Source organism: Suncus etruscus, chromosome 18, assembly GCF_024139225.1.
Source record: "Suncus etruscus isolate mSunEtr1 chromosome 18, mSunEtr1.pri.cur, whole genome shotgun sequence".
NCBI classification, from domain to species: Eukaryota; Metazoa; Chordata; class Mammalia; order Eulipotyphla; family Soricidae; genus Suncus; species Suncus etruscus.
This window is the reverse complement of record NC_064865.1, coordinates 54,591,708-54,605,310: the sequence shown is the minus strand read 5'-3', so window position 1 is coordinate 54,605,310 and position 13,603 is coordinate 54,591,708. Positions and strand designations below refer to the sequence as shown.

Below are 13,603 nucleotides of genomic sequence, written 5' to 3'. Positions count from 1 at the left end.
GGAGCTATATCTGAGCAGACAGCCAGGAGTGACCCCTGAGCATCGCTGGGCGTGGCCCCCCCGAAAAGAAAATATTGCTTCAGTACCCTACCCTGTCCTATATGGGGCCAGAGCACTGGTGCTAGCGGTAGGGTGTCTGCCTTGCAGGCGCTGACCTAGAACAGACCACAGTTTGATCCCCAGGCATCCCAAATGGTTCCCCAAGCCAGGAGCGATTTCTGAGCACATAGCCAGGAGTAACCCCTGAGTGTCACTGGGTGTAGCCCAAAATAAAGTAAAAAAGAATCCATATCTCTTGCTTGTTTTCAAAGTAGCCTAAACCTGACTTCTTGTTTCGGGAACAAAACAGAAGTTATATGTCTGGAGAATATGATATTGGATGAAGAGAATGCTTTCTATCTTGGAAACTTCTGGAGTATTAATAATACCAAAGGCTTTTTTTAGTGCACTTGAGTGACAAAGGTCCCAAATGTAGGAAGGTCCCATTATGAATCTGGAAAGCAGTCACAGCCCAATTTGTGCTTGTGGTTCTTGAAATGAGATTTCTAAGCTGATTGAAGGTTGCTATGGTTATTGCAAGAATAATACATGTCTTTATTGGATAAAGTAGGATGGGTTCTTTGGTTTGTTTGTTTTGTCTTGTGTGTGTGTGTGAACACACCTGGCAATTCGCAGGAAGAACTCTTGGCTCTGCACTCAGGAATTACTCCTAATGATACTTGGGAAGCCATATGTGATTGAATATGGGGATTGAATCCATATGGGGATTGAATTCAAGTCAATCACATGCAAGGCAATACATGAAACCCACTGTATTATCACTCTGACCCCAGGACAAAGTGCTTTAAATATATATTTGGGAGGGGATTGAGCCTCACTTGGCAGCACTCAGAGGCCGATGCAAGGGTGGGTAAGGGTCTCTTCAGCCCATAGGCTCAGAGGCAAGACTCAAGAAAGGGAGGGAAGACTGTGGGCCACAGACCACTTGCAGGGAAGTATTTGTTTACTGACGGTAGGGACAAGGCTTTTAAGGGCAAACTTTAGGCAGGAAACAGAATGTAGGTAATACAGTTTAGACATGACAGTAATAAGATGATAATGCAGAGACAACAGTCACAAGGTACATGGCATCATTGATTTGGATAGTATGCAAAGACAGCAGTTACAATGTCCATGGCATCATTAAATCAGGAAGCATGTAAAAACAGCGGTTTCAAAGCTTATGGCACTAGACAGGTTGTTATAGCCTAGACAGGTTGTTTGACCTGGATGACTTTCTCCTGCATTCATAATAGCAGGAACACAGGTCTCTAAACAGAGACTTTCTTTTATATTCAAGGCCAGCAGCTTTCAGAAATTTCCTTATTTCCCAGCCTCTTTCCCCACAACTTACCATGCAGAAAACTAGCTCACCAGCCCTCTTACCCCTCTTACCTGCACCCTCACCAACAGAAGGCTACATGCACTTGTACAGATTCTAAATGTATAGGCTAACACTTCAGAATTCCTTTAGGCAAGACACATCATGGAAACGTGAGAAACCCGGTTGTCATGCTTGAAGAACTGCATTAGACATGTTGGGTGGGCTGGACCATATGAATGGGACAACTGTCTTCAGTCTTTTAAATAGATCTGAAACCCAACTACCAACAGGTTCTTGCAAAAATCAGTAGGTCCAGGCAGGTGGGGCACTTGTCTTACACATGGCTGATCTGGGTCCAATTCCTGGGAACCCCATATAGTCCCCTGAGCCTGCTTGGATTGATCCCTAAGTGCAGACCCAGAAGTAAACCCCCAGCACTGCCAGATGTGACCCCAAAGCCAATGAAAATCAAAACAAAAACAAACAAACAAATAAAAAAGCAATAGGTCTGGAAGTTTCCCTAAAACACATTTCTCTCTCTTACAGGTTCTGGAATCATTTTCAAATAAAACTCCCGCTAACACCCCCCCAGTGGGAGTCGTTTCTGATGCACCAGAAGTGGAATGGATTTGCAACACAAGATGATCAAGTTAAATGTCGAGGCGTGCACAATGGAGGAGTGCATAATGGCGATGCCAATGGTACAATGCAACACTGTCTGGCTCAAGCCCAATCTCTCTATTAACAATAGCGAAAACCACACTGTCAAAAAGGGAAAAATGGAAATGAAGAAAAATAGAGAGAAACAGAGAGTGAAACATCTAAGGATATTTTACTAGGCAGGGAGGAGAGTGGAAAATGGTAAAAAGAAAACTGGGGACATTGGTGACAGGAAGGGTGGTGAAGGGTGGTGTACATTGTATGGATGGTTTACATTGGATGTATGGTGTACATTGTATTCTGCATTTGTTTGAGTTGGTTGTGAAAACAATTAGCCCAATCTGGATATGTCTAAAATAGGTAGCAAGATTGTGCCATCCCCAAAATATGGCTGTAGGAGTTTAGAACATATCACCCTCAAATGCGCTGCTCTTCTGGGTTCAATTGTGAGCTGAAGAAGCTTGATCAGCAGCAGAGAGGAAAAGCTCCACTTGCTCCTCCTATTGGCCTAAAATCAGGACTCAAAGTGGCAAGGGTGTCTCTCCTCCTCCTCTGCCAGGAAGGGCTGTCACCACAATTCTAGAACCTTCCATCAGAAGCTTCATAAGAAACCAGCAGCTACCGTCCTCTTCACCGAGAAAATCCACCTCTGTTTGCCTGTGTCCTGCCATTTCTCCACACACTCTTGCTTCTTAGTTAAAGATGTTCTTGGAGCCTGACTTCCTGTGTTTGACTTACTCATAGCTCTGTGCTCAGGATTCACACTGGCTGTATTTGGAGGACCACATGTGATGAAGAGAAATCAAATTTCATTTGACTCCATCTGGTTTTGGCACCCTCGAATAAACACTGACTAGAAGAGGGAGCCACATACCCATCTTTATGGCCACAATCTTTTCAGTAGCCAAGAACTAGAAACAACCAAAGCCCCCGCAACAACAGATGACTGATAAAGAAGTAATATATTCAGGACCAGAGCAATAGCATAGCAGGTATTTGCCTTGCATGCTACAGATCTGGGTTTGTGTTGGAGACTGTTTGGAATAATTAAAAAGCCCTCTCACTAATCAAAATGGAGTTTCTGAAAGTCTTAGCCAAAGTGCTTACAAGCTGCATGTGGCCTTCTTTGCCCTTGGACCCAAAGAAATAGAAATAGCCTAGAGCTAGGGAGTTACTAGGCTCCAAGATGTCCTTGTAAAGACAGGGGTCAAAAGGCCCAAGCTGAGATTAGATTTTGTATTTTGTTGCTCAGAAATAATGTAAATCTCTTGACTAATGATAATCTTATTAACCTTGGAAAATCAAGATGTTCCCGTGGAAAGTTACAGCAATTCCTACTGTGCCTTGCCCTTAATCTCTCTGTTTTGCATTGTCTATAAAAGGTCTAATTTTTCTTTTATTAAACGGACTCTTGATTGGATCCCCTCATCTCGAGTCTCATTATTTCCCAGTCCCTCTTCTATTTCAGGCCGGATTCTTCTTCGAGAATTGTGAATTACTGACGTGGTCCCCAGCTTTACCCGCTGGTCGGGGTCCCTGGAAGGCCACAGGTTTGATCCCGGGAATCCCATATGGTCCCTTGAGCCTGCCAGGAGTGATTTCTGAGCACAGAGCCAGGAGTAACCCTTGAGTGCCACTGGGTGTGGCCCCAAAACCAAAATAAATTAAAATATAATAATAAAAAAAAAGAGGAAGTAGTCTCGAACTCACCACTCCTTTTCAGGAAGGCCCGGGTCACAGTGGAGAGGCCCAAATTCAACTTTTCCATTAATTTCCGGATGATCCTAATGGCCACCTCCACCTCAGAAGGAGGGACTTTTTCTTCCTCTGTGTTTCTGAGTCTTCTTCAGAGGGGGAATCATCATCACACATTGTCATGCTACTTCATTCTCCTTGATCTTTCTCTGCACTATATTCCTAGTTCCTAGGTTGGCAAGTCTGGAGGTTTTTGGTTTGGGTTTTTTATTTTGTTTGTTTATTTTGGTTTTTGAGTCACACCTGGCGGCTGTGCTGGGATTACTCCTGGCTCTGCACTCAGAAATTGCTCCTAGCAGGCTCCAGGGACCATAATGGGATGATGAGATTCCAACCACCATCTGTCCTGAATTGGCTGCGTGCAAGGCAAACACCTTACCGCTGTGCTATCTCTCTGACCTGATGGTTTTTTTTTTCGGTGTGTGGGGGGGGTCACAACCAGCAGCATGTAGGGGTTACTCCTAGATCTGTGTTCCTGGCAGGCTCGGGGAACCATATGGGATCCCGGGGATCAAACCTAAGTTGACTACATTCAAGGTAAATGCTTTCTTGGCTGTACTCTTTGTTTTTTTTTTTTAATTTTTTTATTTTTAATTATGAGAACAATGATGCAAAGAGGACAAGGTAAAGTTACAGTGAAAGAACAATCACCCATACACAGAATTCTCAGAAGAAATCCCCTTGCTGACGCCTAAATATTGAACTTAACAGTCAAAAAATCATTAAGAAAAATAAGGCAGAACCCATGTACAATTACTTTGTCCACAAGTCCCCAGATTGTAGGACATTATAACATTTCCTAGCAGTACACAAAGCAACCTAAAGCCATGAGATTTATGTTACTCCTTAACTTTGAAGGCATAGTATTTTTATATATTCATGCACATACATATTAGTTTAAGTTAACATCAAAAGTTTAAGAGGTTTTTTTTAAGGGTTAGTCAAAAGGACACAGTAAAAACGGTGTTAGAGTGGCAAATATTGTTTGCATAGGCCCACCAAAATATGGGGGTCATAGAAAGGAATAGCCTTGGTCTAAATACAAGGAGACCACTACCCCTGAAGTTTCCTGGCACAAGACCAACTCTAGGCTCCAGGCAAACTAGTTTATTCAATCCAAGTCATTGTCTGTAGTACCAATACAGTTTTATTTTTCATGCAGTCCTATTGTTGGCATCAGGTTTCTGTATTAAAGATCCTGGAATCTGTACATCCTACATTGAAGTCAGGCTGGTGTGGAGTATCCTCTAGTTTCACCTCACAATTAAGGGGCAATACAGCAAGCCCTGTCCAGTAAGCAGGTCATTGTTCTTGTTAAGTCTTCTCAGTGTTAAAGGAAGTCTCTTTTGAGTAGATCAATGTCAGAGCTGCTGTAGGGTCTTCCCTGGTAGAGGAATGTCTTGGCTGTACTCTTGCTCTGACTCCTAAAATAGTAAATTCTTTTGCAAATAACCTCCCTATATTATTTATCTTAAGCATTCTATTAATGACTTTAAAGTGATTTTTTTTTTTTTGGTTTTTGGTTTTTGGGTCACATCCGGCAGAGCTCAGGGTTACTTCTGGCTCAATGCTCAGAAATCGCTCCTGGCAGGCATGGGGGACCATATGGGATGCTGGGATTCAAACCAATGACCTTCTGCATGAAAGGCAAATGCCTTACCTCCATGCTATCTCTCCTGCTCCTTAAAGTGATTTTTTAATTTTTTTTAACTTTGGATACTGGACATTTTATGTTTCCATCTATTTTGTTGTTGTTGTTTTGTTTTGGATCACATCCTGTGACACTGAGGGTTTACTCCTGGCTTTGTGCTCAGAAATTGCTCCTGGCTTGGGGGACCATATGGGATGCCAGGAGATGGAACCGAGGTCCGTCCTAGGTCAGCCATTTGCAAAGCAAATGCCCTACCACTGCACCACTGCTCAGGCCCGTTTCCATCTTTTTTTTTTTTTTCTTTTTTGAGACTGTTATACACAGTACACTTAGGAACATTCATTGATATGTCTTTGAAGCTCCATTTTCAAATGTAGGAGTGAGTTGTAATGACTTCAGTTATTGGATGGACTTCAAGTTCTTATTTTCAATTGCTGGCAACATGCACAAAGGACCCTCCCTTAGCTCTCATGTTGTGGTTTGTTGTCGCTAATCCTGGCGATAACATCTTGGGAGGTGGCCTAAGGTTCGGAAGGGGCTGCTACTGTTTGGCAAGAATAAACCCTGAGATCCTTCAAAGGTTTTTACTTGGCAAAATCCCTTTTGCCTCAACATTTTTTACGGGAACCCAGGCATATAGGCCTGTAAAATAGGTTTACAAATCAAACATTTATGGATACTAACTCCCATAAATACATTTTTAACCAATTTTTTTTAAGACTTCACATCCCACATTCAATTCTGTGACCCCAGATAGAATCATGCCCCCATTGTTTATGAAGCTTAGTAAGATGCCACAATCTTGTGATATCACAACAGGGAAACAAGAGAGGCATTGTAATAATATTTACATATAATCAATATTTACAGTATAAGCATTATAATAGTATTTAGAGGCCAGTAGTAAGCCCTCTGAATTATGGACATTTAATTTAATTTAAGGAATCTCTTCAACAAATGGTTCTGGGAAGTCAGTCTAGCCATATTCCCCCCTGAAAAAAATCTAGACCCCTACCTCATAACCATAACAAAAGTGAATTCTAAATGAATTAAGGATCTTTAGATAATATCAACATCTACAAAGTGCAAAGAAGAGATCATAGGATAAACCTTCTGAGTATTGACTTTTGGATCTATCTTCAACTTTAGATTCCATTGGCAAAAATAAGCAAATCGGACTACATGCAATTAAAAAGTCTTTTCATGACAAAATAAAATTAGGCTTAGTTAAAGACAATGGGAGAAAATATTTGCACACCATCTACTAGGTAAAGGGCTAATGCCCAAGCTTTATCGAATATTCACTAAATTTAAACTCTGGATATTCTGATAATCTCGTCAAAAAATGGGTAGAGAAAATGAACAGACATCTGAAAAGGCTATAGAAATGGTCACCGGGAATGGATACCATCTATGGAAACAACCACAATTGCTTACAACATTACCAGGATCCAAACCTCTACCAGGGAAGACTACTCTGGTATTGATTTACACCAAAGAGTGCTCTTAACAGCAGATGACTCAAAACAGCCTGCTGGCAGGGCAGATCACTCCACATTTAATGGTGTGCTGAAACTAGAGGTCGCTCCACATCAGCCTGACTTCCATGAAAGAAATGCATAGAATCCAGAATCCTTAAAGACAGGAACCTGATACCAACAACAGCTAAAGTGTGAAAAAGTTTCAGCGGGACCATGGAGACTGGTTCGCCTGGAGCCCAGAGTCGGTTTTATGCCAATAAACCTCGGGTGTGAGGTCTTTTTGTAATCAGGCCAAAGATATTTGTTTCTGTTTTCCCCATATTTTTTTGGGCCTATGCAAACAACGGTGATTGCCACTGTCACACTTTTACTATTTGTTTTCTTTAACCCTTATCCTTTAAGGGAAAAAAAAAAAAACAATTTACTGAACTTAAAAGCAAATAACTGTAATAAAATGCCTGTCTCAAATACAGGCAGGGATTGGGAGGGGGGATAGTTACACTAGTGAAGGGGGGTGATCTGTTTGTGACTGTAACCCAGCTATAATCATGTTACTTACATAAAATATTAATTAAAAAAAGAAATGGTCACTGGGGCAGGTGTGGCGGCGCTAGAGGTAAGGTGTCTGCCTTGCCAGCGTTAGCCTAGGATGGACCGTGGTTCGAGCATCCCATATGGTCCCCCCAAGCCAGGGGCAATTTTTGAGCACTTAGCCAGAAGTAAACCCTGAGCATCAAACAAATGTGGCCCCAAAAAACAAAACAAAACAAAAGAAATGGTCACTAAATGTATGAAAATTATATTTATCACTTACTAAAAGGGAAATATAAATTATTATGCCAAAGAGACATCGACTCCCATTACTGAGAATAATGTTTGACTGTAAATTTGAAGGGACATTTATATAAGACAAATTGAATAAATACGATAGTTACTAATGTAGGTATAGTACATATTAATTTTTTTGGGGTCACACCCGGCAGCACTTAGGGGTTACTCCTGGCTCCATGCTCAGAAATCACTCCTGCAGACACAGGGGACCATATGGGATGCCGAGACTCGAACCACCATCCTTCTGCATGAAAGGCAAACACCTTACCTTCATACTATCTCTCCGGCCCCAGTACATATTAATTTTTAAAAGACACAAAATAATACTAAATGTCAAACAAAGCAAATTTAATTTTATCAATGTTTAAAAATATTTATAGTTCAAATATATATATATATATATATATATTGTGACAGGGATATTGTTTAAGGGGCTAGAGTTCATACCTTTCATTCAGGACAGTTATGTTATTCTGCAACCTTGAGCACTGTATGGAGAAATCTTAGGCAATGAGCTAGGTATAGTACATGAGTACCACTGGATTTGATCCAAAAAGCAAAACATAGAACAAAACAAAAGAGGCCAATAACACAGACAATTAAGTGCCCTTCTTGATCTTAGAGAAAATATCTGTAACTAATATATCTAATAAGGCTTTTGTGTTTGTTTGGTGGCAGCACTCATGGCTAACTCTTGGCTCTGTGCACAGAAATTATTCCTGGCATGTTCAGAGGACCATAATTATGCCAATTATTGAACCTCAGTTGACCACATGCAAGGCAAATGCCCTACACATTGTGCTATTGCTCCAGTCCCTCCATAAGGCATTTTTAAATTTTTATTTCTTTGAAACCATTGTGGTCTACAAAGTCCTTTATAGTTGAATTTAAGATATAAGGTGAGTCAGGGTCATTTCTACTACCAGTGTCAACCTCTCTTCACCAATGAACCCAGAGTGCATCCTATATCACCACCCTTTGCCCCTGCCCTGCCAGTATAATCAGCCCATTTAAGTTTAGATTGCTAAAGTTCAGGCCTCTTGATTCTATTATCGGTGTCTATGGCTTGGATATTTAATTCTGTCCTTTTTTCTTCACAATGCATCTGAGACCACTTGGCCCCTGGCCCACAGCCTTCCTTATTTCCTTTCTTCTTAGTTTTATAGACAAATGCAGAAATGTGTGGTAAAACAAAGTAATCTGTGTCTCAAGTTTCTGTTAAAAAGGGCAGGAGCCTCTATTTAAAAGATAAGAAATAAATAAAAATCAAAAAGAGAGAAAACAAAGGATTTAAAAAAAGGTGTGTGTATACATGGCAGTTTGTTTTTGTATAGGCACAGTAAAATATGGGGGAAATAGAAAGGAAAAACCTTTGACCCCCAAACAGGGAGATCCTACCCATGAAGTATCCTTCCATAAGACCAACTTCAGGCTCCGGGCATACTAAGTTGTCTAGCCTCAAAGTCTGTCTTTGTGGTCCCAGTAAAAGCAGAACAAAATATTTTTTTTTTGTTTTTGTTTTTGTTTTTGGGCCACACCCGGTAACGCTCAGGGGTTACTCCTGGCTATGCGCTCAGAAGTTGCTCCTGGCTTGGGGGACCATATGGGACACCGGGGAATCGAACCTCGGTCCGTCCAAGGCTAGCGCAGACAAGGCAGGCACCTTACCTTTAGCGCCACCGCCCGGCCCCAGAACAAAATATTTTTAAAAGAAAAAGGAAGCATATATAGGGATGTGGTGGAAAGGAACCAATGTCTATCTTGGTGGAAATGCCATCTGCTCAGCTTCTATAGAAAACAGAAAGGAGAAGTCTCATAAAGAATAAGTAAGTTTCAGGGGCCGGAGCGGTGGCATAGAGCAGTAAGGCGTCTGTCTGCCTTGCTGGCACTAGCCTAGGGCTGTTCAATCACCCAGTATCCCATATAGTTTCCCAAACCAGGGGCGATTTCTGAGCACATAGCCAGGAGTAATCCCTGAGTGTCACCAGGTGTGGTCCAAAAAACCAAAAAAGAAAAGAAAAGAATAAGTACATTTCAGAATCTCATAACTTGAATCATCTTGTTCTGCCTAATGAATTGGGGGGTGGGGGGGAGGAGGGTACCAGGACCAAACAGTCGTATGAACATTGAGTGAAAATAAAAGATGATTATACTCAAACACCAAACCCAATGTCAACAACAACAGAATCAATACCCAGTCTACAACAAGCTATACACAGAAGGGAGCAGTTGCACTAATGGTCTGGGGGTGCAAATGAAGGAGATACGGGATGGGATGCATGCTAGGAACAGGGGTAGAGGGAAGACAACACTAGTGGTGGGAATGGTCCTGATTCATTGTCACTATGGACCTTAAATATTACTGTGAAAGATTCATAATTCACTTTGGTCACACTAAAAATTATTTAAAAAAAAGAATAAGTAAGTTTCCTTATGATGAAGCAACTCTACCTTTAACATTCATATTCCCCAAACAAAAAGAAATGCATTAATTCAAATAGATATATGCATATCGATGTTTATTTTAGAGCTCTAGTGCAATACTTAGGATATGATTAAAAACTCACATCTATAAAGAAAAATAATGTGTAAATTAGAGATAGCCAAACACACTGGAAAATGAAGCAGCTGAAAAAAATCATGAAATTTTGTAGTTTATTAAAGTGGGTGGAACTGAAGATATGATGTTAACTGAAATACTTCAGAGGGAAAAAAACAGATATGTTATAACCTCACTCATCTGTTACATGGAGGAATATAAAATTTATGAATGTGATATATAAAAGAAATAGAAAATATGAGATAAAGACAACTCTTCTTTCTCGTATTACAAAATTCAAATTATAAATAAGAATGAGGTTGATGGGGAGAGGAATAAAGTTGATTAGAAATAACATAAGTTTTGAATATAGCTCAGTGGTAGAGCATTTGACTGCAGATATAACAAGTTTAGGGACTAGAGTCATTGGTGATGGTTAATAACATTTAATTGTATACATCAAAACTATAACATTAGCACTAATATAACCATGTGAACGAAACTATCATACTTAAATTAAAAATGCACAACAAAGAGAGGCAGAACCTGAGATGACCACAGGAATAGGGAAAATGTTATTTAAATGCAACCTTATGAACGCCCACGTCCTTCTTGAGACATTTTATTTTCAAAATTTATCATGGAAACCAGGATACTGGGAAATTCTATCTTCAAACTGAAGGAGAAACAGTTAGTAGTGAGATAACACAGGGGTAAAGGTGACTCAATCCCAGCATACAAGGTTCCCAGCACAAGGCCCTGGAACTCCCCCAAACTCTCTGGATTGTACCTTGCACCCCAGGGCCCAGTACTACACCTGCAGACCCTCACTGGCCTGACTGGATGGGAATTGTGGGTGGGCACCCCTAAGTCTTCTGAGCACTGCTTTCAAGTTCTTCCCGCAATAAAAAGACTCAATCTAGGAACTAGAGTGATAGAATGGGGGGAGGGCACTTGCCTTGCAAGCTGTTGATCTGGCATACTGCTTGGTCCCCCAAGCCATCCAGGAGTGATTCCTGGGTGCAGAGCACTGAAAACACTGGCAAATTTCTTTTATTTTTTTTTTATAATAATATCTTCATTTAAGCACCATGATTACCAACACATTGGTAGTTGGGTTTCAATCATAAAAAGTACACCCCCCTTCACCAGTGCAACCTTCCCACCATCAATGCCTCCCCAACTCCCTCTTCCCTCACCCCCTGCCTATATTCGAGACAGGCATTCTATTTCTCTCACTCACTACCATTGCTATGATAATTGTTGGTGTAGTTATTTCTCTAACGGCACCCCCCCTCCCCAATCTTTATGGTAGGCTTCACATCATGGGCTGGTCCTTTTAAACTTCGTCTCTATTGTCTCTGGGTATTATTACCATCCTATCTTTTATTTTTCTTAAATCCTTTGTAGATGAGTGAGACTATTCTGTGTCTATGTCTCTGGTGTAAAAAGGCCTTGTTCCCAGGAGGAACAGACAAGAACCTGCTAGTCGGCCACCGGGGGGCGCTGTCTCTATATTGTGATTGGTTCCCCTTGTTAATAACGTGGATTCTGCAGAAACTACACACTTTCGCTTGCAAACTCATTCTTATTTTTATTCCCCAGACCCTCATTAAGCTTTTATTAAATGACAGTTTCTGAAAAACAGCAATAACAAAAGCCTTTTTCCTTTGGACTGGAGAGCTAGTAGGGTGCTTGCTTTGCATGTGGCTGACCTCGGTTCCACCCCCAGCATTCCATATGTCACCTGAGCCCACCAGGATTGATCCCTGAATACAGAGCCAAGAGTAACCCTAAGAGTAAGCCAGTTATGGCTCCCTCAAAATAGCAGAACTCTCTCTTTTATTATGTTTATTATAGCAGCTGAAAAGCAGAATTCATTGACTCAGAAGAGTAGCATAAAATAAGTTAATAATATGTATTATTTTTCTATTTCTTTTCTTCTCCTTGCTATACTCTGAGGTCAAGAGTGTGCTTAGGCAACTCCCATTTAAACCATTGCAATTCTTTTTTTTTTTTTTTTTTGGTTTTTGGGCCACACCCGTTTGACGCTCAGGGGTTACTCCTGGCTATGTGCTCAGAAATCGCCCCTGGCTTGGGGGGACCATATGGGATGCCAGGGGATCGAACCGCGGTCCTTCCTTGGCTAGCGCTTGCAAGGCAGACACCTTACCTCCAGCGCCACCTACCCGGCCCCACCATTGCAATTCTTAATGCAGTTATTCTAAATATCCTCCTTCTTCTGGCTTATATCATTTAATATAATATCTTCCAGTTCCATCCATGTTGCAGCAAACTGAATGGAGGAGGAGAAACACAAATATAAAAGGATGAGGGCCAGGGGCCAAGCGGTCTCAGATGCATTGGTGATGTTCAAAAGGGGACAAAACTAAATATTCAAGACAGAGGCCCCAACAATAGAATCAAAAGACCCAAACTTTAACAATCTAAACTTCAAATGGGCCTGTTAGACTGGCAGGCTGGGGAGCAAAGAGTGGTGGTTGGGATACACTCTAGGAATATGGTGGACGGAGGTCAACAATGGTGATGGGATTGGCCCTGATTTTCATTGTATGTCTGAAACCCAACTATGATGGACTCTGTAAATAATAATAGTTTCAACAAAATTAAATTCAATTAAAAATATTTTCTTAGAACATTAAATCTATATGAATTTGAATGCTGAAAGGGGCTATGGTTTTAATTTTTCATTGATTCTCATGATAAAAATTGTAAAACACACCTTCCAATTTGGAGGGCTGAAAGGGAGGTGCTTTTGGAAACTGCAATGAACCTATAGTATCGCTAGATGGCGCTAAAGGACCATATCCGAGCGGTGCCTTAGGTCTTTAAGGTCACTTTAGGACAGGTTCTTTAAGGTCACTTAGGAGCTTGCCTAGGTTCTCCCTTGGCTGCCTGGGTTTTGCTGGGGTACCAGGCGCCACTTCTGAGCTATCCTGGCTGGGCTGAGCTCAAATCTCTGCTCAACACACATTACTCACCAGCTCACAGGCACCCAGGGAAGGTTATTAAAGAGACCCAAAAGGGCCAAAGAGACAGGACATGACAAGGACGCTTGTCTTGCATGTGGCCGGCCTGGGTTTGGTCTCTGGTATTCCAAAGGGCCCCCTTAGTACAGCCAGTACTGATTCCTGAGTGCAGAGCCAGGAGTGATCCCTGAGCACCTCCAGTTGTTGCTCTCCTGCTTTCCCATGCAAAAAAAAAAAAAAAAAAGACTCCAAAACAGATTAAAGTTGTAAATTAATAAAAGAAAATAAAAATATTTAATTAGTAATTGAGATTTTGCTATTTTAAAATAAGAA

General features: G+C 41.2%; 1 protein-coding gene across 1 annotated transcript in view; it reads left to right on the top strand.

Moving 5' to 3' along the window:
* The window catches only part of LOC125996169 (cytidine monophosphate-N-acetylneuraminic acid hydroxylase), a 159,264-nt gene extending 157,156 nt beyond the window's left edge, over nucleotides 1–2,108 (top strand). Inside the window, exon 16 of the mRNA XM_049765116.1 lies at nucleotides 1,910–2,108. Coding sequence (XP_049621073.1) covers nucleotides 1,910–2,108 — 199 coding nt within the window. The remainder of the gene's footprint in view (nucleotides 1–1,909) is intronic.
* The last annotated feature ends 11,495 nt before the right edge of the window (nucleotides 2,109–13,603 follow it).